The sequence below is a fragment of the Microcaecilia unicolor genome, chromosome 5, assembly GCF_901765095.1.
Source record: "Microcaecilia unicolor chromosome 5, aMicUni1.1, whole genome shotgun sequence".
Classification (NCBI taxonomy): domain Eukaryota; kingdom Metazoa; phylum Chordata; class Amphibia; order Gymnophiona; family Siphonopidae; genus Microcaecilia; species Microcaecilia unicolor.
The window spans coordinates 95,535,740-95,561,622 of NC_044035.1; the positions used below are offsets into that span (position 1 = coordinate 95,535,740).

At 44.5% G+C, this 25,883-nt stretch overlaps 1 protein-coding gene across 1 annotated transcript in view; it reads right to left on the minus strand.

The window, feature by feature from the left end:
• Nucleotides 1-25,883, minus strand: part of ANK3 (ankyrin 3) — an 889,892-nt gene that overhangs the window by 226,129 nt on the left and 637,880 nt on the right. The window contains 4 exon segments of the mRNA XM_030203110.1: nucleotides 12,854-12,952; nucleotides 14,099-14,197; nucleotides 17,340-17,537; nucleotides 24,415-24,513. Of these exon segments, the coding sequence (XP_030058970.1) occupies nucleotides 12,854-12,952; nucleotides 14,099-14,197; nucleotides 17,340-17,537; nucleotides 24,415-24,513 (495 nt within the window).

A 25,883-nucleotide genomic window follows, 5' to 3' on the forward strand; every position in this document is an offset into this window, starting at 1 on the left:
CGCACCCCCTTCACACACACACTACACCAACATATGCAAATATATGTACACACCCCCTCGAAAAGACCCACTACACCCACATACACAAGCATGCACACCCTTTCACACACAAAAACACACACCTTCATCCACATAAATGTAATACTCCATGATATGGGTATTACTAAAATTTGTGTTAGATTCTTCCAGAGGCCCTGGGGGTGGGGGAGGGAGTTCCCTGCCAGTGGACTGAAAGAATTGGAGGCCTGCCCGGGGAGGGGCTGGCAGAGAAGTTGCAGAAATAAAGTGAATCCCTGTAGAGAGTGACAGCAGGGGTGGAGTTTGGAAAGTAATAAGAGTCTGGAGTGAGGTATATGAGGTCTTTGTTTGCCTGTACCCTTGCCAGGAGGACCCTTGGGAGTATTTGGAGATCCTGGAGTAAAAGGAACAAGTGCAGGCTGAGTGAAGGAGTAGCTGCTGCCCCTATAAGTGGCAACTGAGAAGGAGATAGCGCTTTAGGTGGATAGGGGAATCCAGCCTGGAAGCGGGAGAAGGATCTGGGGAAGCTTGTCCAAGGCAGGAGTGTAGCCCTGCGAGGTGCACTGCTGGCAGGAGGACAGCCTAAAGGTTCTGTGCCTGAAAGAGTTTGGATTGATATCAGAAGTAACAGAAGCAGCCTTGGATTTATTTCTGACACAACAGGATGGGTAAAGGACAGGAGTCGGTGTAAATAAGTACAGCCGAAAATTATATCACGAGTGAAGGAGAGTGGCTAAGAACATTACCCATACTCTTGACTGGAACTGTAAATATCAAGAGTTCTAAAGTGTTTATCTGCCAGTTGCAACGGGACTGAGAGACACAGCACCCTAACGTTCCAATTATTCTCCCAAAATCCATGGATCTCTATTCTGGACCACTGACCCACTCCTTAGCTCGGTTTGGTGGAGACTGTGACCACAAGAGTGGTGAGCTGAGTGGATGAAAGAATAAAGTACTAAGAAATAAAAAATAAGTTTTCCCTGTAATCCCAGGCCGGACTGAGCTGAACCGAGCCGGCTGGAGCGTGTGACCTGGGGGTTACATAAAAATATACAAATACCTTGTCACACACACCCACATATACAAATACAAACATGCTCATATAGGAAATGTGCAAACTTAATGATAAATGCACTTAAGAAAGGTGTAAAAAAAGCTTTTAAGTAGCAATCTATGACAAGTTTTACAGTAAAGAAACTTATGGTTCCTTCATTTAATCTTGAAGACACATGTGCCAAAGAACTGTGTTCAGAAGCTATTTATATTTGGAAGTAAGGTAATATTCCAGCACTTACACTTAAATGAGAACATCTCAGTACCAGTAACGAGACTGAATTCTATTGCCTGGAAGTCAGTAACTTACACTCAGCATATTGCTGCTTATGAAATGTGGAATGTAATCACTTAAAACAAACTCGCACACATACATACGTAGAGCCTCCCTGCCTTCCTCACTGACACACATGTACACAGCTTCTCTCCCTTTCTCATTCAGACACACATGCATACACACACACGTACAGCCTCCCTTCCTCTCACACTCAGACACACATATGTACACAGCCTCTCTCCCTCACACAGACACACACATATGTACAGTCTCCCTGCCTCCCTCACACAGATACACACATGTACAGCCTCTCTCCCTCCCCCTCTCACTCACAGACACACACATATATACACACACAAGTGGAGGGCAATTTTATAAAGGAAACTAGGTTCTGACTTTCCTGTACAGAATACTAGCATAACCAGACATATAGCGTAATCTAGCCTATATCCAAAAGATCCATACATACCTTATAGTATTTTACATGTTACCCATGTGTGAATTCTGCTCATACTTTGCCCATGTGAATGCCCACCTGTAAACTATGTGATCTCAAAGATATGTGAGAAGTCACAGAAAAATGTGCAGCCAGATTATTAACACTGACACATGGCTCAGTGCACATAAATGCATATGTAGCAATCAGTGGCGTAGCTACGTGGGGCCACAGGGGCCTGGGCCCCCGTAGATTTGGCCCTGGACCCCCCTGCTGACGACCCTCTCGACCCTCCCTCCCGCCGCCAACCCGCCGTTGCCTACCTTTGCTGGCGGGGGACCCCAACCCCCGCCAGCCGAGGTCCTCTTCTTCCGGCGCAAAGCTTCGTTCTGTTTCTGAGTCTGACGTGCAGGATGTCAGACTCAGAAACAGAACGAAGCATTGCGCCGGAAGAAGAGGACCTCGGCTGGAAGGGGGTTCGGGTCCTCCGTCAGCAAAGGTAGGAGATGGCGATGGCGGGTTGGCGGCAGGAGGGGGGGTTGAGAGGGGCGGCGGCGGCGCGGGGGGGGGTCAAAGTTGTTGTTGGTGGTGGTGGTGGCGGCGCCGGGTGGGGGGGGCTAAATATGCCCCCTCACCTCGGGCTCTGGACCCCCCTCCCGCCGGTCTGGCTACGCCCCTGGTAGCAATATTCTAAATGTTGGGGCCTACATGTTGGCCTCCATTTTATGGAATTACCTCTATGCAGCTTCCCTCCCTCCCTCATTCACACACACCAGCTAACATGCATACACATGCATATAGCAATCCAGTTTAGGACGGACTGGAGAGAGCTTCAGCAGAAACTCCACTAATTTGGAACGTGAGGACAGTGCCAGCCAGACATTTACAGTCTTTGTCCCACAAATGACAAGACTAGATTTGGATAGGCTGGAGTGGGCTTTAATGGCTAGTCCAGTAGTTGGAACATAAGGACAGAGCCGGGCGGACTTCTATGGTCTATGTCCCAGAAACACCAAAGAAAGACCATGATCAAGTATATAACATCATGTTCATTGTTGATTTAATCTTGAAATGATAATGAATGTAATTGTTGGGCAGACTGGATGGACCATTCATGTCTTTATCTGCCGTCACTTACTATGCTACACATATACAGCCTCCCTCCCTCTCTCATTCACATATACAGACACACATGCATACAAGCATGCACATATATGGCCTTCCTCATTTTCCCTTATTCAGCACACCCACGTACATATGTACAGATCTCTCTCTCAGAGATACACCCACCTGCAGACAGCACATACACATTTGGCCTTCCTCCCTCTCTCTCACTCAGCATACACAGAGACACAAACATATAGCCTCCCTTCCTCTCTAACTGATGTGGATACACCCATATGCATACAGACACATGTACGGCTTCCTTCCCTTTCTCACTCACTCACACAGCATACCTACACCGACCCACACACCCAGATTTTTTCCCTTTCTTACTCACAGACACATACATTCATGTACAATGAGTATCCCTCCCTCTTTCACACAGATACATACATACACATGTGTGAGTGCGGCCTCCCTCCCTCCCTCTCTCACACAGGTATACACATGCGTGTGCAGCTTCCCTCCCTCTCTCACACAGACACATGCATACACATGCATGTGTGCAGCTTCCCTCCCTCTCTCACACACACGCATACACATGTGTGTGCAGCTTCCTTCCCTATCTCACACAGACACATACACATGCAGGTGTGCAGCCTCCTTCACACTCTCACATAAACACACACATACTGTATACTCAGCCTGCCTCCCTCTCTCAATCACATGGACATGTACACAGTTTCCTGGTCTCACACACACACCCACACAAAGAATGGGAAATTCTTCTGGTACGTGCATATAAAAATAAATTGCTGACCTTTAAATCAACAATCTAAATATAAAAATTCACAACAGGCTGAATCTTGCTTCAGTTGCATTTGCTACTTCTGCTTAAAGGTCAATGTGTACACTTTTCTCTCCGAAGTATACAGGTGGTGTTACCAGTGGCGTAGCCAGACTGCCAATTTTGGATGGGCCTGAACCCAAAGTGGGTGGGCACAAAATTTTCTCTCTACCCCCCTCCCCCAACAAAATTTAGTCACGCTAATCAGATGCATTTGTCACACAGGGTAAAGTGCTGCTTTTCAGTGCATCAGATTTCAGAAAATTTATTTAATAGCCTAACACCCTTTTCAATGAGCTTTCAGAGGCCAAAATCTCCTGCCTCAGGTCAGTATAATGCTGTTACGGTATCCTCACCTGACCTAAGGAAGGAAGTATTGGTCTCTGAAACTTCATTAACACAGGTACCATATTACTTTATCCTAAATTAAAAATAAAATTATTTTCTTTACCTTTCTTGTATGGCCATTTACTTTTTCTCATTGTGTCGCTCCCAGTCTCTAGATTCTGCTTTCCTTCGTTTTCGCTTAACTCTTCTGCCACGGTTTCCTGGCCATTTCTCATTTTTCTCTCCTTTTTCTTTGCGTTCTTCAATATTTTTCTGCCTCTCTCTCTCTGTCCTGATTTAATTCATTCTTACTATCCATTCTTTAATTTCCTTCATCTACTTATGGCTTTTCATGTTTTTCTCACCCTTGTTCTCCCCATGCCCCTTCCTCTTATTCTCCAGTCTTTCACTACTCTCCTTTTCCATCCAGCAGCTCTCTTCTTTCTCTCCCCATCCTTCCAGTCTCCCCTCTCTCTTCCCATCCTTCCAGTAGTCTCCCCTCTTTCTTTCTGCATCCTTCCGTCCAGTGTCACCTCTTTCTCCCTACCCTTCCATCCAGCGTCTTCCCTCTTTCTCTCCCCATCCTTCCATCCATCTATCCTCTCTCCTGATCCTTCCATCTAATGTCTCTCTCCCTCTTTCTAACCAGTGTCTCTGTATCACTCTACCCTTTTCTGTTCAGTGTCCCTTCTCTCTCCACATCCTTCCAGTCTCTCACCTTTCTCTGCATCCTTCCAGTCTCTCCCCTTTCTCTCCCCATCCTTCCATCCAGAGTCTCTCTCCCCATCCATCCGTTTTCCCTCTTTCTCTCCCCATCCTTCCATCTATTTTCTATCTTTTCTCCCCATCCTTCCATGTTTTCCCTCTTTCTCCCCATCCTTCCATGTTTTCCCTCATTCTCTGCCATCCTTCCATCTGTTTTCCCTCTTTTCTCCCCATCCTTCCAAGTTTTCCCTCTTTCTCCCCATCCTTCCATGTTTTCCCTCATTCTCCCCATCCTTCCATGTTTACCTCTTTCTCCCCATCCTTCCATGTTTTCCCTCATTCTCTGCCATCCTTCCATTTGTTTTCCCTCTTTTCTCCCCATCCTTCCATGTTTTCCCTCTTTCTCCCCATCCTTCCATGTTTTCCCTCATTCTCTGCAATCCTTCTATCTGTTTTCCCTCTTTTCTCCCCATCCTTCCATGTTTTCCCTCTTTCTCCCCATCCTTCCATGTTTTCCCTCTTTTCTTCGACGAGGCCTGCCCTGCATGCCAGCGCCAGCTCCCATTGCCGGCCACTGCTGCTTTTCCTGTTGAGCAGCAGGGCCGGCGCTACAAAAAGAAGAAGCGCTAACGGCGCTAAGGACGAGAAATGTTAAAAAAAAAAAAAGCGCGGCACCGGCAGGCACTGTCTCGGCAGCCTTGAGGCATTGGCTGCTGGCTCGCAGGCTCCTCCCGCAGACGGGAGGAGCCTGCGAGCCAGCAGCCAATGCCTCAGCAGCCAATGCCTCAAGGCTGCCGAGACAGTGCCTGCCGGTGCCGCGCTTTTTTTTTTTTTAACATTTCTTGTGCTTAGCGCCGTTAGCGCTTCTTCTTTTTGTAGCGCCGGCCCTGCTGCTCAACAGGAAAAGCAGCAGTGGCCGGCAATGGGTGCTGGGGCTGGCGCTGGGCGGGCCTGGGCTGAAATTGGGTGGGCCTGGGTGGTAGCTACGCCCCTGGGTGTTACATGTAAAAGCTGCAGTTTTAAAACACATTTTGTCAGCATCATATAAATTGTCAGTTTTGTTTGGTACTGTGTAATGCAGAATCACTGTCTACATTCACTGTTCTTCAGGCTATTTGGGTATTCAAAGTCATGTAAAGTGCTCTCACTTCCTAAAGCAACTACTCTACAATAAATTAAGGCCACAGGACATTTTAGGTAATACAGGGTTCAAATCCCACTGACACTCCTTGTGAGTTTGGGCAAGTCACTTAGGGCCTCTTTTATACAGCTGCGCTAGCGGTCCCCGCTGCGGTAATGCTAACAAACGCATTCACTTTCAAATGGGTCTCGTCAGCATTGCAGCATGGGAATCAATAGTGTGGCCCTTAGAGACTGCGAGCCCTCCATGGACAGGAAGATACCTACTGTATCTGAATGTAACCCACATAAGCTAAATCGAAAAAAAAATCCATAAAATCAGAAAACAAAAACAAAAAAAAGCAAAAAAAAAAAAAAAGTATCAATAGAAGTGCAGAACTAGAAGGTCACCTTGATAAGAAACTGGCAGGTAGCAATAGCAGGACAGTCAGCACAAATGGATCGCAGAGTAACCTGGTGTTAATTTGAACAGCAGTAACACCGGTCTACTCTGGGATCTGATTTGATAACAGAAATGTGGAACAGAGAGAACTGAACATATATGTGAATGTTCTCTACCCAGTAGAGAGCTGTAACCCCATAGTTATCTTTGACTTTGGGGCCTTTTTGCTAAAGGTTTGCTGCACGGCAACCCGGAATGACCGCTAGCCCAAAGCGGGGGCTGGAGGTGGTTCTGCCCCCAGCACGCACCATTTCTGGCACTAGCGGAAATATTGAAAAAAAAAAACCTTTTCCGCAGGGGGTTACTGTCGGAACCCTTACCACCACCTCAATGGGTGGCGCTACGTGCTCCTCACTGAAACGGCGGCACGGCAATGCGAACTTATCGCATGGTCTTTTCATTTTTGGCTATTTTCACCTGCTGCGGTAAAAGGGCCCTGGCGCAAGGCACAAACAGCCACTGCCGCTAGCGCAGGGCCCCCTTTACCGCAGCTTAGTAAAAAGGGTCCCTTTATTCTATGTATGCCTGTTAAAAACAATAAAGTTTAAAAAATATATGTGAACGTTTTCAACAAACACATTTATGAGTTGATCTAAGAATCTTATACTTAACAAGTGCACCTGATGTAGCCGTTAGCCGAAAAATGGCTGTGACGTTTGTGTTTTAATAAAACTGACTGGTACCATACTGCTGCCGTTTGTGTTGACTGTCCTACCATTACTACCAGTTATTCGTTTGTTGGGCACGGCCTCTTTTTTGACTGTATGAATTATGTGAGACAGTAAGCTGGAACTGATTAAAGAACAGACTCCAAATATACTACAGCTTCTCCTTGCCTCCTACACCCTCATCTGGCTGGAAGAGCCCAAATGAATGTGCATAGTCAAGGACGGCCACTGGCCTCGCTCATCAAAGGGGAAGGAAAGGAAGCAGCTAAAAGTGAGAAACACATGCTTTATATTGTTTTGTGTTTCTAAATTATTCAAGGACCTATTTATTGAGGTACGGGAATTAACGCTTTGGTACCACATGAACTGCTAGCATGCAATAAATGCTGCATCAACAGCTAACATGGAAAATGCACATAAACCCCTGGATTCTATATAGTGCGCCTAGAGCTATGCGTGATTCTGCATATTCTATAACTATGCGCGTAGATTAATTGTTTTAACAAGCCAATCAGGGTGGTTAACAGCTCTTAACAAGCAATAACGCGCGCTAATTGGCAAAAATTGGAATTTACGTGCGTACATTGTTAAGCGTATTCTGTAATGTACTGGGTCTAAATTCTAATGCGTGAAGGCAAAAAAGGGGAGTGCTTAGGAGTGTGGAAATGGGCGTTCCAAAATCTATGCATGTTGTTACAAAATATGAGCCAGTGCGTGTAAATCTACATGCAGGGATTTACACCAGCTTTCACAGGTGCAGTCATTGGAAGTGACATTTCCTGTGTAGTTTCATGCCATTAACAGAAAACGGTTTTGGCTAAATATGGGGTTGGGGAGTTTTTTTTTATTAGGGCGGGTCAGGCTCTGTATGCTTCTCCTAGGGCAGTAGTTTGGGCCAATGGAGAATATTCTGAACTGTTCTCTATCTTGCAGTGTACTAGGCAGGGTTTGCTCATTATCCCTGCTACTATTTGTGCTTGTGTTGAATCCTTTTATTAGAGAGGTTCTGGGCAATCCGGATATTCGGGGAGTTTCAGTGCGGGCTCACATGTTCACGATTGCTGCTTTCACAGATGACATCCTGGATTATTTAACATCTCCTGAATGTTCATTTCCCCACGTTAATGGCTAGTTTCCGAGAATTTGGTGACTTCTCCGGCTTTAAACTAAATCTTGAGAAGTCAGAAGCCCTGTCACCATGCACAGGAGTTGGAAGGGTTACTTCCCCCTGCGCTGGGCGGTGGATAACTTTACTTACTTAGGTGTCCAGCTCTCTATGCATATGAGGGATCTCTATAGGAAATAATAGTAAAAAATAAAATCTCCAAAATTTCATCACATTTTATCTGTCATTAACAGTGTGCACTTTTTTGGGATGAGTGTGCACTATGGGGGAACTGGGCACTTTCAGGCTTCATAGTACAAGCTTATTCTATAAAAGAACCTAGGGGCTTGGTTCCAAAATGGATTACTAGTGTAACCTAGTTTCAACACATCTAACATTTTCGTGCCCACATTCATACCAGCCATAGAGCTGGTGTAAGTGTGAATACCTTAAATGCAGCAGTTGCCCATGTTACAGCATTTTGGATGTTACATGCATTAGTGGGAACCCCCTTATGTCCTACCCATGCTCTGCTCCTGTGTACACTACCTCTTCCAAATGTGCACGATGTAAGGTAAGCGAATATTCTTAGAATAGTATATATGAAGACATTCTAAACATTTACATGCACAATGCACTGAAAGGAAAAGGGAAAGGTGATGGGATTTGATATACCACCCTTCTGTGGTTACAACCAAAGAGGTTTACATATTATATACAGGTACTTATTTTGTACCTGTGGCAATGGAGTGTTGCCCAGAGTCACAAGGAGCTGCAGTGAGAATCGAATTTGGTTCCCCTGGTTCTCAGATCACTGCACTAATCATTAGTTTACTCCTCCACTGAGTGCCTAGGCCAGCCATTCCCAACCTAGTCCATGGGGTACACCTAGTCCCATCAGATTTTCAGGATATCCACAATGAATATGAATGAGATAGATTTGCATGCACTGTCTCAATTGCATGCAAATGTACCTCATGTAGATTCATTGTGGATAGCCTGAAAACACAATGACACTAGCAGGCTTATTTTCAAAAGAGAAGGGCGTCCATCTTTCAACACAAATCGGAAGAGGGGCGTCCTTCTCCCAGGGTCGCCCAAATCGGCATAATTGAAAGCAGATTTTGGGCGTCCTCAACTGCTTTCCCTCGCGGGGATGACCAAAGTTCCCGGGGGCGTGTCGGAAGCATAACGAAGGCGGGACTGGGGCGGGCTTAACACAGAGCCGTCCTCGGCCGACAATGGAAAAAAGAAGGGCGTCCCTGATGAACACTTGGCCGACTTTATTTGGTCCTTTTTTTTAACAACCAAGCCACAAAAATGTGCCCTAAATAACCAGATGACCACCGGAGAGAATCGGGGATGACCTCCCCTTACTCCCCCAGTGGTCACTAATCACCTCCCACCCTAAAACAATTTTTAAAACAATTTTTTCCAGCCTCTATGCCAGCCTCAAATATCATACCCAGATCCATGACAGCAGTATGCAGGTCCGTGGAGCAGTTTTAGTGGGTACTGCAGTGCACTTCAGGCAGGCAGACCCAGGCCCATCACCCCCTACCTGTTATACTTGTGGTGGTAAATGTGAGCCCTCCAAAACCCACCACAAACCCACTGTACCCACATCTAGGTACCCCCTTCATCCCTAAGGGTTATGGTAGTGGTGTACAGTTGTGGGGAGTGGGTTTTGGGGGGGTCAGCACACAAGGTAAGGAAGCTATGAACCTGGGAGCTTTTTCTGAAGTCCACTGCAGTGCTCCCTAGGGTGCCCAGTTGGTGTCCTGGCATGTCAGGGGGACCAGTGCACTAGGAATGCTGGGTCCTCCCATGACCAAACGGCTTGGATTTGGTAGTTTTTGAGATGGGCGTCCTCGGTTTCCATTATCGCAGAAAATCGGGGACGACCATCTCTAAGGTCGACCTAAATGTTGAGATTTGGGCGTCCCCAACCAAATTATCGAAATGAAAGATGGCTGCCCATCTTGTTTCGATAATATGGGTTTCCCCGCCCCTTCGCGGGGACGTCCTGCGAGGACGTCCTCAGGAAAACTTGGGCGCCCCGTTCAATTATGCCCCTCCACGTGTGCTCCAAATACCGGGTTGGAAATGGCTGCACTAGGTTACAGAATCACCCTCTATGAGGGTAATGCCATAAGGAGTCACCCAGGTTGAGGCAGTAAGAATGTGTGTAAATGCCAGTATTTCAGGCATTTACACATACATGTGAACATATATGCACGTGAAAGAGAATTTCCCAGATAGACACTATTCTGTAAGTCTGCACATATGCTGGAGTTGGGCTTTCACGGGGGCAGAGTTTGAATACAGCATGCATGGTGTGTATACTTAAACAATCATACAATTTACGTGTGTTCTTTAACAATCTATGGCTGGTGCAGGTGATCACACTTAAAATATAGATGTGAGTTTCACCTATTTCACTAGTATTCTATATAGAAAAGTAGGCCAGGCTTTTGAAGGGGGACTCGCCTAAGCACACTGCACCGTTAAGTTTGACAACGATAGGCATGAAACTTGGGGTTCCTTTTAATAAGCGATGCTAAGCCCAACGCGGGCTTACCGCTCGCTATACAGGAAGTACCGCCAGACTACCGCAGCAACCCGGTGGTACTTCCCAGTCCTACTGCACTGTCATTTCTGGCACTACAAAAATGTATTTATTTTTGTAGCGCCGGCGTGTACCCAGCGGTAAACGGGCAATGCCGCACACTGCCCGGTTACCGCGGGAGCTCTTATCGCCACCTCAATGGTTAGCGGTAAGGGCTCCCCCCAAAATGGCCGCGCAGCAAGTGCTTTACTTGCCACCCGGCCATTTCCTGTCATTAAGCGAGACTTCCCTTTTACCAGCTGCTGTAAAAGGGGGCCTCGGCACATGTGAAACATGCGCTGTTGCCAGTGCCGGCCCCCTTTTGCCACAGCTTGGTAAAAGGGGCCATTGGTATCCTACCACACCAATCTGTTGCATTGACTTCTCTATCTACATGACTGCAAATTTAACAGTGAGAAATCATTGCATCTTATTACGTTTTCGAATAAGGTAGTCGGGACCTTACTTAGGTCCAGATGCTCAAAGCTCCAGCGCTGTTCTGAAAAGCGCCAGAGAAATAGCACTGGAACAGTGCAGAACAACTCCCTAATGCTCAACACTAATGAGATGCAAATATAGGTGTGCTCCTAGCCAGAGCGTTTTTTCTAGCGAAAAAGGTGCCGGTACTCAAATGCCAGGCCACCTTTCAGGGGTGGGGTGATCACTGAGGGACCCACCCCACAATAGCCAGCCCCCCTGCAACCAGTCACAGAACCTATGACAAGGCAGAATTAGTGTGTAGAGCCTGAGCTCTTTCATTAAAACTTGGGGACCATGGGTCAATTTTAGCAGACAGTGGAAAAGGTGCCAGTACTCAGTACCCCTAAGTACCCCCTCAAAACAAGCCCTTGAGTATAGTCCTAGCATTGAGCATTAGGGAGTTCAGAGGGATCACAGTGTCTGTCATATGCGCTCAAGAGTTGTGCATTAAGCACAGTTCTTAAGTGCATACCCAGAAAATGCCTGGTGGTCCGGTGGACCCCAGACCCCCCCACCCCCAATACCTAAGGCTCTAGTGGTCTGGTGGATCCCAGACCCAACCCCAGCCCTAAGAGTACCCCGGTAGCCTAGCGGTGGCTCCCCAACTGCCTCATACCTTGAAGGAGGAGGGAAGGAGTCCTACACCCTCCTCCAGGGCACGTGGTCAAATTGTAGCACCCTGCACTGCCCAATGCATCCTGGGATGCACTGGTCCCTGGCTATATATTAGGCCAGGGGTCAGTGCCAGGGGCCCACTGGACCACTGGGGCCAGGCTAGGCTTTTTTTTTTAATGGAATGGGGACTGCTGGACACCCTAACATCAGCTTTGAGCTGGCATAGGGTTTGCAGCAGAACAGGCAACCTTCATACCTGCACTGTTATCTAAGCATCAGAGGGAATAAGGGATGACCCTAATTTGCATGCTTTTGACTACATTAGCATGCTACTTGTCCTGATGGTGAGCGAGCTCGTTGTTTCTGGGGGTACGGCCTTCTAAGCATTCGGCACGAGTAAATGTGGGCTCCAGTCTGGCACTAATGGTCTCTAGCGCCTGTGTTTACTTTTGAGCATTGGACCCTCATAGTTTGTCTTTGTTGATTTTACAAAATCTGATTAGTTGATTACTTCTAGCTCTGTGCAGTTTGACGGACCGCTGGCACCACCCCAATAATTTGACATTTTTGAAATATTACATATTTCCGAAAAAACTGATGCAACATTGAAGTGTCCAATACACCTCACAATGGAGATGAAAAAAAAATAACATAACAGTAACATCCATTTATAAGTAGCCCACATCAAGCAAACTGTAGCCTGATGGAATCAAAATGGTTAGCCCCACTGCCTGTGTTGTCTCCTCACCAGGCAGATACCAGGGAGGCAATACTGAGCATGCTCTGGCAGAGGTCAATTTGATCTAATGAACATATATTCTTCTCTAGAGCCAAGGTGAACCATTATTTCCATGTAACTCATATTAAGACTAACATAACACAGGACATCTTTAATTAATGAATGGGATTAAAGTGCTCGATAATAATGAAAGTGAGGAAAAGAGGGAGTGAAAGACAGATACATAAATTGCACCGTTCCCTTGTCTGTTCCAGGTAGTTCTTCTTATGTTCTTTAATATTTGTACCTTTGCGGCTGCGTGAGGTGAAGCTCCTTGGTCCAAGAGGAGGAGTGCCACTTTCTGATTATCGTAGTGTGCAGCTACATGCAGTGGGGTTAAACCACTCTAGAATACATGCAGAAATAACCATTGTTAAGACATATGCTAAACAAATTACTAGCTGGAAGAATTAGGTTTTAGTTGTGTGGCGAAAATGCTTAATAGGAGGAGTGCCCACATGACCGTTCATATTTCAGAATAGGCATAACTTTCTTTTCTCTACTGATCTGTCGATTCTAATGGAGTTAAAAAAGACATATTCAAAGGAATGTTGAATGGTGGTGGTTAGGCCGTATGGAAAGAACTCAGTAAATTACGTTCGCAATTCTGTGACCAAAAAAAATCAGCGCTAAGGGCCAGATTCTAAACAAGGCGCCTAAAAATCCATGTGGTAAACATTTCCACCGAAGCATATTCTATAAGCGGCACCTACATTTAGGTGCGGTATATAGAATACACTTAGTTGATATCCCAGCGTCAAAAACTACACACTTTCATTTACACCAACGAAAGCACTGGGTCATGATCTATCACTATGCGTGTAAATTTTGGAACCCTATTTCACCGCCCATTTGCCCTTTTGAACTGTGCGAGTTAGAATTCAGGCACAGTTCATTACAGAATACATTTAGGGCCCCTCTTTACTAAGCAGCGTTATAGGCGCATTAAAGTTTTTAACTTGAGTTAACCATATACGTGTGATAACCATGTACATGCCTACAATATCCCTGTAGGCGCCTACATGGTTAGCGCACGTGCTAAGTGTAGGCATGCTAAAAACACTAATGCACCTTAGTAAACAGGGCCCTTAGGTGTGGATCCGTGCCTAACTGTTGGGTGCGGGACTTATGCCTCTAAAAGCAGATGTAAATGCCAGTGCCTAACTTAAGCGTGAATCGACCCAATTCTATAATTCCACACACAACGTTTGGGAATGCCTCCAACATGTACCCTAGCCACGAACATTTTTCAGATACGTGCTATAGAAAATGTGTGTGGATCTTTATAGAATAGCACACGCAAGATGCATATGCAACTGACAATCAAAGCCAATTAACTGCAATAATTGGTTGTTAGCACCCAATTATTGCTAGTTAAGGGCTCATTAATCAATTCAGTTGTGTGCGCATCCAGTGGGTATATGTGTGTTCGCAATAAAGTACTCCATGTTCTGGTGAACTGATGTGGTCAAGATTCTCTGGTTCCTCCTACCTTCCCAGCAGCATCTGGAGATGCACGTTTCTGAAGCAGCAAATTGGCTACTTCGATTTTTCCATATTTTGCAGCCACATGTAGAGGCGTAAATCCCTTCTGCAAGAGAGCATTGCCAACATTTACATGATACCAAACACAAACATAGGCCTGATTGGACAAGAAGTATCAAGGGGGTAACTGTATAAAGTACATTTACATTCCAACATTTGTGCACCAATTAAACATGCAAATCAGTGGTGTAGCCAGACCCAGTATTTTAGATGGGCCCAGAGATAACTTACATGGGCATGGCACGGCACTCCACAGCTCCTCCACCTACTCCACATCAACATCTCTCCTCCTCTGCAGTGTCCCGGCATCTGACCGCCTGTCGCTGAATCCCATCCCTCCCTGGTGTACCTTACAGGCATCCCCGTCACCTGCAGTAATTCAATTATTGCTGCCTGCACCAACTCTGCAGGCTTCCATCAGTCGGGTCCTGCCAGATAGGAAATGATGAAAGCGAGGGAGGGACCCAGCTGATGGAAGCCTACAGGGCCGGCACAGGCAGCAACAACTGAATCACTGCAGGTGCTTGGGATGCCTGTAAGGTATACCAGTGAGGGACGGGGTTCAGCGACGGGCAGTCAGATGCTGGGATGCCGTGGAGGAGGAGAAATGTTGATGTGGGGTGCTGCTGCTGGGTGGGCCTGTGCCCACCCAAGCCCACCCGTAGCTATGCCACTGATGTAAATGATTAGAACAATGGCATACACACGAATATGTGTGCACATACATTCCTACATATCAAAAATCCACATAAGCGCTAGTCTGTAAATACACACATATCTTACAAAGTGTGTATTTTTCTGAAGCAGAACTTTTGGACGCTGCCCTTTGGGTGCCTTTATTCCCAAAATTTGTAATCCACACCATCTACTATTTTTGATGGCTCACAACATTACATACATAATCAATACCTAAAATACTGGTACATAAAATTTCAAATGAATTACAAACATCATCCTATCATTGCATCAAGCAATATCTATAAAAACCCCCACTGGATATCAAACAAACAGTATAAACATCATCTTATCATAACATTATACAACATCTGTAAAGGCACACGCAAACAGATATACCTATTGGCATCAGAATTTGGGGCACCTAATCAGGAGGCGTCTAAAAGTCCTCTCTTTCTCTTTTCCTCCCCCACACTGACTGGGATCTGAGCCAGGGCTGGTAGAGGCCCAGGGCTACACTCATAGTGGACCTTGGAGCAGAAGGGAGATCATAGCTGCCCCTAAGTGGTGACTGTGAGACAGGATGGAACAGGCACATCCTCCCTCACGGGCACCACTTGGAGCAGCTATGATCTCACTTCTGCTCCGAGGTCCTCTCTGCTTGTAGCACTGGGCATCTGCTGGCACAGACGGCCCCTGGCTCAGATTCTGGTTAGTGCAGGGGAGGGGGAGGGGGAGAAGAGGACTTTTAGATGCCAGCCATTTAGGCACCCAAATTCCAGCACCAATATGGCGGTGCCCCCACATGGCACCCAAACTGAAGTGCCCAAAACTCATGTCCTCGTATTTTACACGTGGGCAAAGCATGAACATGACTCACATTTACACGCACAACTTTTAAAATACTGTAAGTTACACACATATCTTCAGCATTTGGTGTGAACATTTCTACCAGCTCGCTGTACACATGACATTTGCTGATACGCTCATATTCTACAAAGGAAAGAAAGCACCTATGTTCTTTTATAGAACAGGTCTCCCCCCTCCAACACCCTCTAGACTCCCAATTATAGGCACAGAGTGAATGTTTCTTTTAAAAGGAGCCTTAGTTAAGCGACTACTTATATTCTGTCTCTACTAGAAAAAATAATTAACAAATTTGATTTGAAATGAAGAGCTAACCATCACCAATACTTCAGCCCTGGTTCATCTGAGCTGTTTTGATCCACATGAGCTAAGACAGCACAGAACGGTCAGCTTTGACAATTTTGCTAATATTATGGTCAGTAAGTGCATTCTGTAATTCTTTCCATAATACTGACCTTAAAAATGTCTTTTTATATATATCAAATATGCAGCAAACGGTGCTGAAGTGGGAGATTGATTCTAGAACACAAATCCCCCCTCCCATTTTACAAAAATGTGCTAGTGGATGCTGCGCAGCAATGCCGACACAGCCCATTCACTTTGAAAGAGCTATTGGCACCAGGGGCGTATCTGGACTCTGGCAGTAGGGGGGGCCAGGGCCAGAGGGAGGGGGTCACATTTAGCCCCCCCCCCGGCACCACCAACCCCCCCCCCGCCATTGCCAGAGCCCCCCCCCTGCCACCAACGACTCTCTCCACCTCCTCTCCCGCCGCCAACCCTCCCCCGCTGACGTTGTTTACCTTTGCTGGCAGGGACCCCAACCCCCGCCAGCCGAGGTCCGCTTCCGCCTGCTTTTAAAAATAATTCTTCAGCTGGCGGGGGACCCCAACCCCTGCCAGCCGCCGAGGTCTTCAAAGTTCTTGTTCGTCGTCCTCCTCCGTGGCCATGCTGTACGCTGCTGATTCGGAGTCTGTCTGACGTCGCACCACGTTGTATGCACGTACAACGTGGTGCGACGTCAGACAGACTCCGAATCAACAGGGTACAGCATGGCCACGGAGGACGACGAACAAGAACTTTGAAGACCTCGGCGGCTGGCGGGGGTTGGGGTCCCCCGCCAGCAAACGTAAACAACATTAGCGGGGGAGGGTTGGCGGCGGGAGGGGGGCCAGGGCGAAATCTGCGGGGTCCCAGGCCCCTGTGGCCCCACACAGATACGCCCCTGATTGGCACTACCACGCTGGCAGCTGCTAATGTGGCTTTGTAAAAGGTGGTGGTGGTGGGGTGGTAAAAAGTGCTGAGTGAAATTGAAATGTGTGACTTTCTTTACAAAATCATTAGAGAGCGAGTGTTATACTATCAAAAGCAGACACTATCAAAATAAAATACAAAAAAATGTGTAGAACAATCTCTCAAAATAGCTAACTCACTGTTTAGTTTTTCCATGCATAATACTCAGATCTGAAAAGAGGCTCTTTTTTTTTTTTTTTTTACTGAACTAGCTTTTGCTCATCAAATTAAATAATTTTCCCATTCTTTAGGTGAAAAACTATTGAGAAGTCAAGCCCAAAGGAATTAAGGTTTGACTGGATGTTTTATCCTAATAAAATGTCAGCCTCTCTTTAAGCTTTCTGAAATCCTCTCACCTTTGTGACTATAGCTAAAGATGCACCATGGTCCAAGAGAACTGAAGCCACATCCTCATGTCCTTCTCGAGAGGAAAGATGTAGCGGAGTGTATCCAGAAGTGGTGGCTGCATCTGGAGATGCCCCTTGAAGTAACAAGTGCTGGACTATGTCCGCTTTTCCGAGACGAGCGGCGATATGCATCGGTGTTTGGTCGTCCTACACAAAGAACACAGGAATACATTATGCTGAAAGGTGAAAAAAAAAACGTGGCAAATTTATTCAACAAACTTTTTAAAAATCATTTGTATACCATCTGCAGTTTCAAATGTAAATCTAAGAAATGCATTAATAATAATTTGTATTAGAATAATGCCCATCATAAAAGGCTGCAAGATGCTTTTAGTCGTATTTTACAACCTTATGCAGACAATCAGCATTAGGGTGAATTGCCATTAAAATTCTCATTTTGGTTCATAAAATTCACTATTCAAGCATCCCACTGTACCATTCACAACACTTGATCCCCTATATCTCTTCTAGAACATTGAGATCCTCTCAGTCTAACTTAATAATTCCTTCGTTCCATCAAATATGCTTCAATTTCATACGATCCAAGGCTTTCAGTGTCATCAGGCCAACTCCAAGGAGTGCTCTCCTTCTTCAGCTTCATTTAGAGAGATCTTATCCAATCTTTCAAACCTCTCTTAATACTTTTCTATTTCACTATGCCTTTGGTTCCTAATTTTAATTTTTATCTTTCCTCCACTGCCAAGACTTTTGGGCACTGGATGAGGGAACAGCTACATGTTTTCTCTCTCATGATTATTCTCTTTGTAACTGTACTATTTACAAATGGAGTTCCCTACGTATCTCTTTTCTTTCATTTCTCCTCTCTCTACAATTATTTCTCTTATTTGTTTTTATATTATGCAAACCACTCTAAAAGATATTTCTCTACGGCGGTTTATCAAGTCTTAATAAACCTGAAACCTGAAAATTAAGGCACGCTCAAGGGCAAAGATATCTTCTACAGGGAAAACAGAAGAGACAAGTCAATATTCAAACACCATACTCAGCGTTTTTTTAATGCCACCATGGTGCTTAAATAGACTGAATATATTCAGTGCCAATCAAAAACCAAAAATGTTGAAGAGCAAAAACATGTAAGTATAACCACCACAATCTATATTTTACTCAAGATAATAATGACAGAGGACTGCAAGCTTATTGATACTAATTAACAAACAAAACCTCAACTGCTAGGGAAGTCTACAAAGATGGTCTTCCACTACAGGCTTTTATCATGGGTTTCCTAAGATGTGCTGAAAAAAGCCACAATAGAAAACAACTCCGAACAGGGAGAAAACCTATTGTAGCCAAAAAAACAGAGCAATCTTAGTAATAAAAATATAGCTTAAGCAATATTCCATTCAGTTAATATCATCTATCACTGAAAAAAATATAAATATATACTGTGCACGATGAAAAATTGAAAAATAGACAACTTATCAAAACAAATGTCCCAAATCATTCACAACAATGCTTGTCCATTTAAGTAAATAAACATTCAAAACATTCCTCAACAAGGGACCACCTTGTTTCATTTTCTGCATCAGAAGGAGTCCATCAAACATACTTTCAGCTTGGCAACAAAATGGCGACGCCCGGAATATAAAGCTTTCAAAAAGAACTGCCTACTAGATGACATCATTACACAGATGGAACTAAAGTTCAGTAGAATGCCTTCCACTCCAAAGGACCATTCAACCCTTTCGGTATCACAGTTTGTAATTTGTAAATCCATTTTTGTACTCTTTGGTGTAGACAACAGGAAGTATCCCCCTTCCTTTTATTATCTTGAAGTACATCAATAGCAGTTGTTCAAATGTATGTTGCATCGTCAAGCAATGTTTAACAAGAGGCACATTGATCTTTCCTGTATTGATGCAGTGCTTATGCTCAATTAACCTCATTTTAAGCATTCATTTTGTTTGACCAACATATTTCAGTCTACAAGGACAAATAATTAAATAAATATATCACCGCTTTCACAGGAGGCGGAACATTTAATATCAAACCATTTTTGACTGACCTCATCCCAGAATTTAGATGTTTCCTTAGTAACTGCACAAATAACACACTGCCACATTTTGTATGTCCTGGATTCTGAATCTTTCTCTTAGATCATAGATCCGAGTGGCAAAGCAAATCCGATAAATTATCTCCTCTTGAGTATGAAATCATGCTTCATTGCTGAGCAAATACACCATGTACTGATAAAACCTGCCAATGTTTCTGAATGATTTTTTACTATTTTCAGAGACAGATCAGTATATTATAATATACAAGATATAGGTAAATCGGATGAAGACTGTTCTCTATCATTTAACAAAAACTCATGTTGATTATAAAGAGCTCTTTTATATGAATGTCTAATTATTGTTTTAGAATAATCACGCTGAAACAGCTTATCTTTCAAATGTTCTGATGCCTCCTTATATTATGATACACAATCACAAATATGCCTATAGCACAAAAATTGAGCAAAAGGGAGGCCATTCTTAGTATAAGATGGATGCATACTATCATAAGCCAAGAGCATGTTACGATTCATCGGTTTAGTAAAAACTTCAGTTTCAAGGACACCATCACATTTCTTCACTTCCACATCAAGAAATCAAATCTCTGACTGATGTATAGTATATTGAAATTTAATGGTTGAATGACATGTATTTAAAAACTCCACAAATTGATCCAGCATCTCTCCACTGTACCCAACCAGATGACAAAAATGTCATCTATAAAATACCATTCATCAAGGTTGGTTTCCATTTAGCACTCTGTTTACCTATATACAAATAGTATATAAACTCTTGATTCCCTCCCTTACATTGATATTTGTTTGTAAGATACTTCATTTTTGTTTATTTGCTTTTTTAAAATATAGAGTATCTTTCAGACCACTTTACTTGTTATATACTTTTTTTTTAAGTTGCACATTTTGCTTGTCCTCCACAACAGACTTCAAATTGTATATTACTCATCTCATTTTTATGCTTCCATTTATATGACTGCCTTTTAATGTTACATTTTATTGCATTCTACATGTTTATATTTGTGAATATTTATATTTTAGCAGACTCCTGAAGCAGGCACATTTGTGCCGAAACATGGTACTGTGTCAAGTCATCCTCCATGTTTTGAAGAGCCTGATCCTGTTCCACTCTTCATCTTGCCATGCTGTAAATACACACATATCTTCGGTAGTTCATATTTTGCAGGTGGGTGTTCACATTGTGGAGTGTGGGCAGGACTCACACTTACTCAAGTAACTTATAAAATACTATACAGTCACACCTATATCTCTTGGAATCTAATTGGGAACATTTACACCAGCTCCATGGTTGGCGTAAGTGCTCATGCCTAGGCACAAAAATGCACACAGACCCAGTTAGCCAAGTATTCTAATAAACAATGTAGGTGCCTACTGTCCTTTATAGAATAGGTGCCACATAGGCACCTTCTAGGCACCCCTTTATAGATAAGTGTTTTTGAACACTGACCTGAGGGTATGAGGACCAAAGTGATTTTTACTCTTCCTTTTGGATAAACTGTGGCACTGGTGGGTACAGAAGGAGCAATCTTATAAAGCCTTGTCCACATGTAATCTCTTAAAAAATCAAAAACCCAAAAATATCAGGAAGGTATTATATAATAATACAAATGGAAAAAAAACCACCCCCTGTTGAAGAAATATGACAGAGGGGCATTTTCGAACAGGGATGACCATCTCTAAGGGCGCCTATCTGTATGGACGGTGCCGCAAAGGGGCGGGAAAACCCGTATTATCGAACAAGATGGGCGTCCATCTTTCGTTTCGATAATATGGTCGGGGCTGCCCAAATCTCAACATTTACGTCGACCTTAGAGATGGTCGACCTAAATGTTGAGATCGCTGACCTTACAGATGGTCGTCCCCAGTTTTCGCCAATAAGGGAAACAGAGGCCACCCATCTCAAAAACGACCAAATCCAAGTCATTTGGTCATGGGAGGAGCCAGCATTCATACTGCACTGGTCCCCCTGACATGCCAGGACACCAACCGGGCACCCTAGGGGGCACTGCAGTGGACTTCATAAGTTGCTCCCAGGTACATAGTTCCCTTACCTTGTGTGCTGAGCCCCCCCAACCCCCCCCCCCCCCGCCAAAACCCAATCCCCACAACTGTACACCACTACCATAGCCCTTAGGGATGAAGGGGGGCACCTACATATGGGTACAGTGGGTTTCTGGTGGGTTTTGAAGAGCTCACATTTACCACTACAAGTGTAACATGTAGGGGGGGAGGGGCCTGGGTCTGCCTGCCTGACGTGCACTGCACCTACTAAAAACTGCTCCAGGGACCTGCATACTGCTGTGATGGAGCTGGGTATGACATTTGAGGCTGGCATAGAGGCTGGCAAAAAATGTTAAAAATGTTTTTTTGGGTGGGAGGGGGTTGGTGACCACTGGGGGAGTAAGGGGAGGTCACCACAATTCCCTCCGGTGGTCATCTGGTCAGTTCAGACACCTTTTCGAGGCTTGGTCGTGAAAAAAAATGGACCAAATATAGTCAGCCAAATGCTCATCAGGGACGCCCTTCTTTTTTCCATTATTGGCCGTGGACGCCCATCTCTTAATCATGCCCCAGTCCCGCCTTCGCTACGGTGCCGACACCCCCCCGTGAACTTTGGTCGTCCCAGCGACGGAAAGCAGTTGAGGACGCCCAAAATCGGCTTTCAATTATGCCGATTTGGGTGACCCTGAGAGAAGGACGCCCATCTCCCGATTTGTGTCGGAAAATGGGCGCCCTTCTCTTTCAAAAATTCCCCTGATAGGGAATGTATAAATAATTTAGGGGTCCTTTTACTAAGCTTCCTTACCATGGGTTAAAATGGCATACTGCAGGGCGCACTCATGTGTCCTGCAGTAAGTTTAGGATCTGCATACACAAACCATGTGCTAAAACATATTTTGTGATTTTTCTGAAAGGAGGCGTGTCTGGGGGTGGAGAGTGGGCATTTCTGTGCTAATCAGTTTCTGCATCTACATTTCTGCATACTGATTAGTGCCCGTTTGGCAAATGTCAGCAGGATGAGCGGTGGCTGATATTAGGGGACATCCTTGAAAAAGCAATCCAGCGAAACATGTGCCATGTAGGAGAAGAGTGCCCTTAAGCCAACTAGATCAAGTGTTATACTTTAAAGATGAGTATTAAGTAGTATGAACAATATAAGGCAGTTTAACAAGTTTATTATCACAAAAGGTTTACTGAATAATAATAGAAAGGTGGCAGCTACTGAACCAATGTTGATTTGAGTATGTAAGACACTGTGCATGAGTGGAAAAAGGCACAGTGCATTACCACTGAGGTTCATTAACCAACACATTTGCTCCTGTTTTCAGTTGGATTTTATGGGTATCTTGGAAGAGTATTTGATGTCTGAAGTGTGTTTGTTGAAGTGGAGGAGTGGCCTAGTGGTTAGAGCAATCCAGAGGTGGCCGGTTCAAATCCCACTGCTGCTCCTTGTGATCTTGGGCAAGTCACTTAACCCTCCATTGCATCTGGTACAAACTTAGATTGTGAGCCCTCCTGGGACAGAGAAATATCCAGCGTACCTGAATGTAACTCACCTTGAGCTACAACTAAAAAAAGGTGTGAGCAAAATCTAAATAAATAAATAAACCCAGCATTTACTCAAAGTGAAGCCATATCTACTTGAGCCATATCTACAAGACTGGCACATGAGCAGTATGTGCTCATACGCTAATATTTTAATAATGATTAATTTACATACTTATCAAGCCTAATCTTGTACAGAAAGGTATAGCTCACACACTAATATTTTAATGACCACATGGTAATGGAAAAATTAGTGCATGGTATTAAGCCATGCAGACTACTGCAACGGAATCTAAGCGGGATGCAAAGAACAAACTCACAAAGAAACTCCAGACAGCCCAGAACACAGCAGCCATGCTAATATTCGGTAAAACACGATTCGACGTCAGAAGAAGGCGGGACACTGAGCGAACCAATGGAAGGCTAGAGACGTCGGGACTGGAAGCGCCGCCTCCTTCACTGACGCTGCGCTGCCGGAGGAAGGTACATTTAAAAGAAAAAAAAAGGAAAGGGATCTTGGGGGGGAGAAGAGGGCGGGCAGTTCCTACATGGGAGCGGGAGGGGCAAGGTAAGCACGCAGCAGCGGCGCCCCCCAGAGGATGGCGCCCCCCTGCGGCGCTTACCCCGCTTACCACATCGGCACGGCCCTGCTCATATATAAGTACAAAACTATGGAACGTACTGCCTAAAGGAGTGAAAACAATCTATGACCATTTAAACTTCAGGAAATCCTTAAAAACCTACCTGTTCAAAAGGGCATACCCTATTGACCCAACATAGATGTCAACACTCTGTAACACAGCAAACCCAACGATCGTATTGGACATTATTTAACCTTCCCTCTCTTTGACCCCATTGTGCCTGAAACAAAAGGACCTTATTCGACCACAATATAACCTTGTATTTGTTTCTTTACCGGTCTTGGCAAACACCTTACGGTACTATGTAAGCCACATTGAGCCTGAAAATAGGTGGGAAAATGTGGGATACAAATGTAACAAATGAATAAATAGAATAGGAAAATCAGCCATTTTACGCTACAGTAAAAATCGCCTTAGTGCGTGGCAAAGACTCACGTAAGGGAATACTAAGGCCACTTTATACCACAGCTTTGTAAAAGGACCCCCTTAGTGTATGGAAGAAGACATTCATTAACAATTGTCACTACTACTGGACCTATGAGCAATGTGAAACTGGGAAAATTATCAGCTAATCATAATATCTTCTTTTTATCATTTGTCCTCTACCAATGAAGTGTGAAATAAGTGAATAGTAGTGTAACATATGTAGCACATTAATCCCCTATATCAAAACAGTGTCCATGCAGATACAATGCGCGATTGGTCCACTCAAGATTTAAACAGTAAATATTTCTTTGCCAACCAGTAATTCCAACAAGTGTGGTTGATAAATGCAACTTAAACATCTTACCTTTGCTTTGGCTTCTAGCTGTGCTCCATTTTGTACCAAGTATCGAACAATTTCTGCCTGGCCAGCTCTGGCAGCCATATGTAGGGCTGTTTCTCCTCTCTAGCATATAGAAAAAAATGTAGCAATCACTTTATTAATTGCTTAAGAAATTATGCAAAATAAATAACATAAATATTTCTTGCAAGGGTGATTGTGTTCATAGGAGCTGGCACACTGTAGGTGCTGTAGATGCTCGAGCACCCCTAATATTTTGGGACCCAAGCAGTGGTGTGCTGGAACTGGATCATTCGCTCTTTTTCCTACCCCGGCACCAGTTCTCGCCTCTTCTTTCTGCCGCAATTAATTTTTTTTAAAGCAGTGCTGCACATATCAGCAGGTACAGGCTGCTGCAGCCAATCCTGGGGGCCTTCCTTCAGCCCTCGGGGGCGAGGCAGCTGAAGGAAGGCCCCTGAGATTGGCTGAAGCAGCCTGCTCTTGCCGAAGTGTGCCAGCACTGCTGAAAATAAATTAAATGTGGCAAGTTATGGTTTTGTTTTTCATTTTCCATTTATCACCAGAAAATCACCTCAGTAATCTGCTACAGCGTCCCCTCTGACAGCATGACAGGCTGACACCCAGCCCAACTTTTCCTGTTGGTGGTTTTATTTTGTATGTGGATAAGATTGCAAAACGATTTAAAAAAAAAAAAAAAAAAGAGGAAGCAACCCTTTCGCTGCCTAGGAGGTGCATGTGTTTCATCCAGATTTGAGGTTTGGGAGAACAGCAGTCCTTCCCTCCAGGATCCTGGACTCTCCCAAACCCTGCTCAGTGCAGCCTACATTGTTCAGTAACCAACAATAATCAGGACCACATAAGATTTCCCTCATTTCAAATCTCCTCCCTGCTGAGAAGCCGGGAAAAGGAAAGGTAAACAAGAGGCAGTATTGAATTTCGGAGCCCTGGCCGAGGGCAGCTGTCTTCTGCAGAAAAAGTTATTTATTGTTGATAGCATGTTTATTTGATCTCACACTATGCCAGCTTGTGCAGAATAGGGATGTACACACAGGAAGTATTGGTTTCAGCGGTTAGAGTACTAATTTGCCCTAAATTTTTAAATCAGTGTGTCATTGGGAGAAGCTATTTATAGGGACATGGTTTTTTGTTTTTAAACCCAAAGGTGAATCCTAAGAGTGGTTGAATAATTAGGTGTAAACTGTGTTTCTGACTTTCCTTGTTTTGGACTGCTTTGAGTCCTGCTGTACAGCTGCTGTCTGGAATTTTGGAAGATGGAAATGAGAAGATAATAATTACATTTTGGATGTATTATGTATATGTCAGTTTTTGAATGTGTGTGCCTGCCAGAACTGGTTTTAGACATGGCTGGAGCCCACAAGAAAAACCTCACTCATTGGCTTTCAAGCTCCACAATAGCAGTGGTAAATCTCCAGCTTTGAGATGGGCCACCCTTGGTATCTCTAAACTCCTTACCT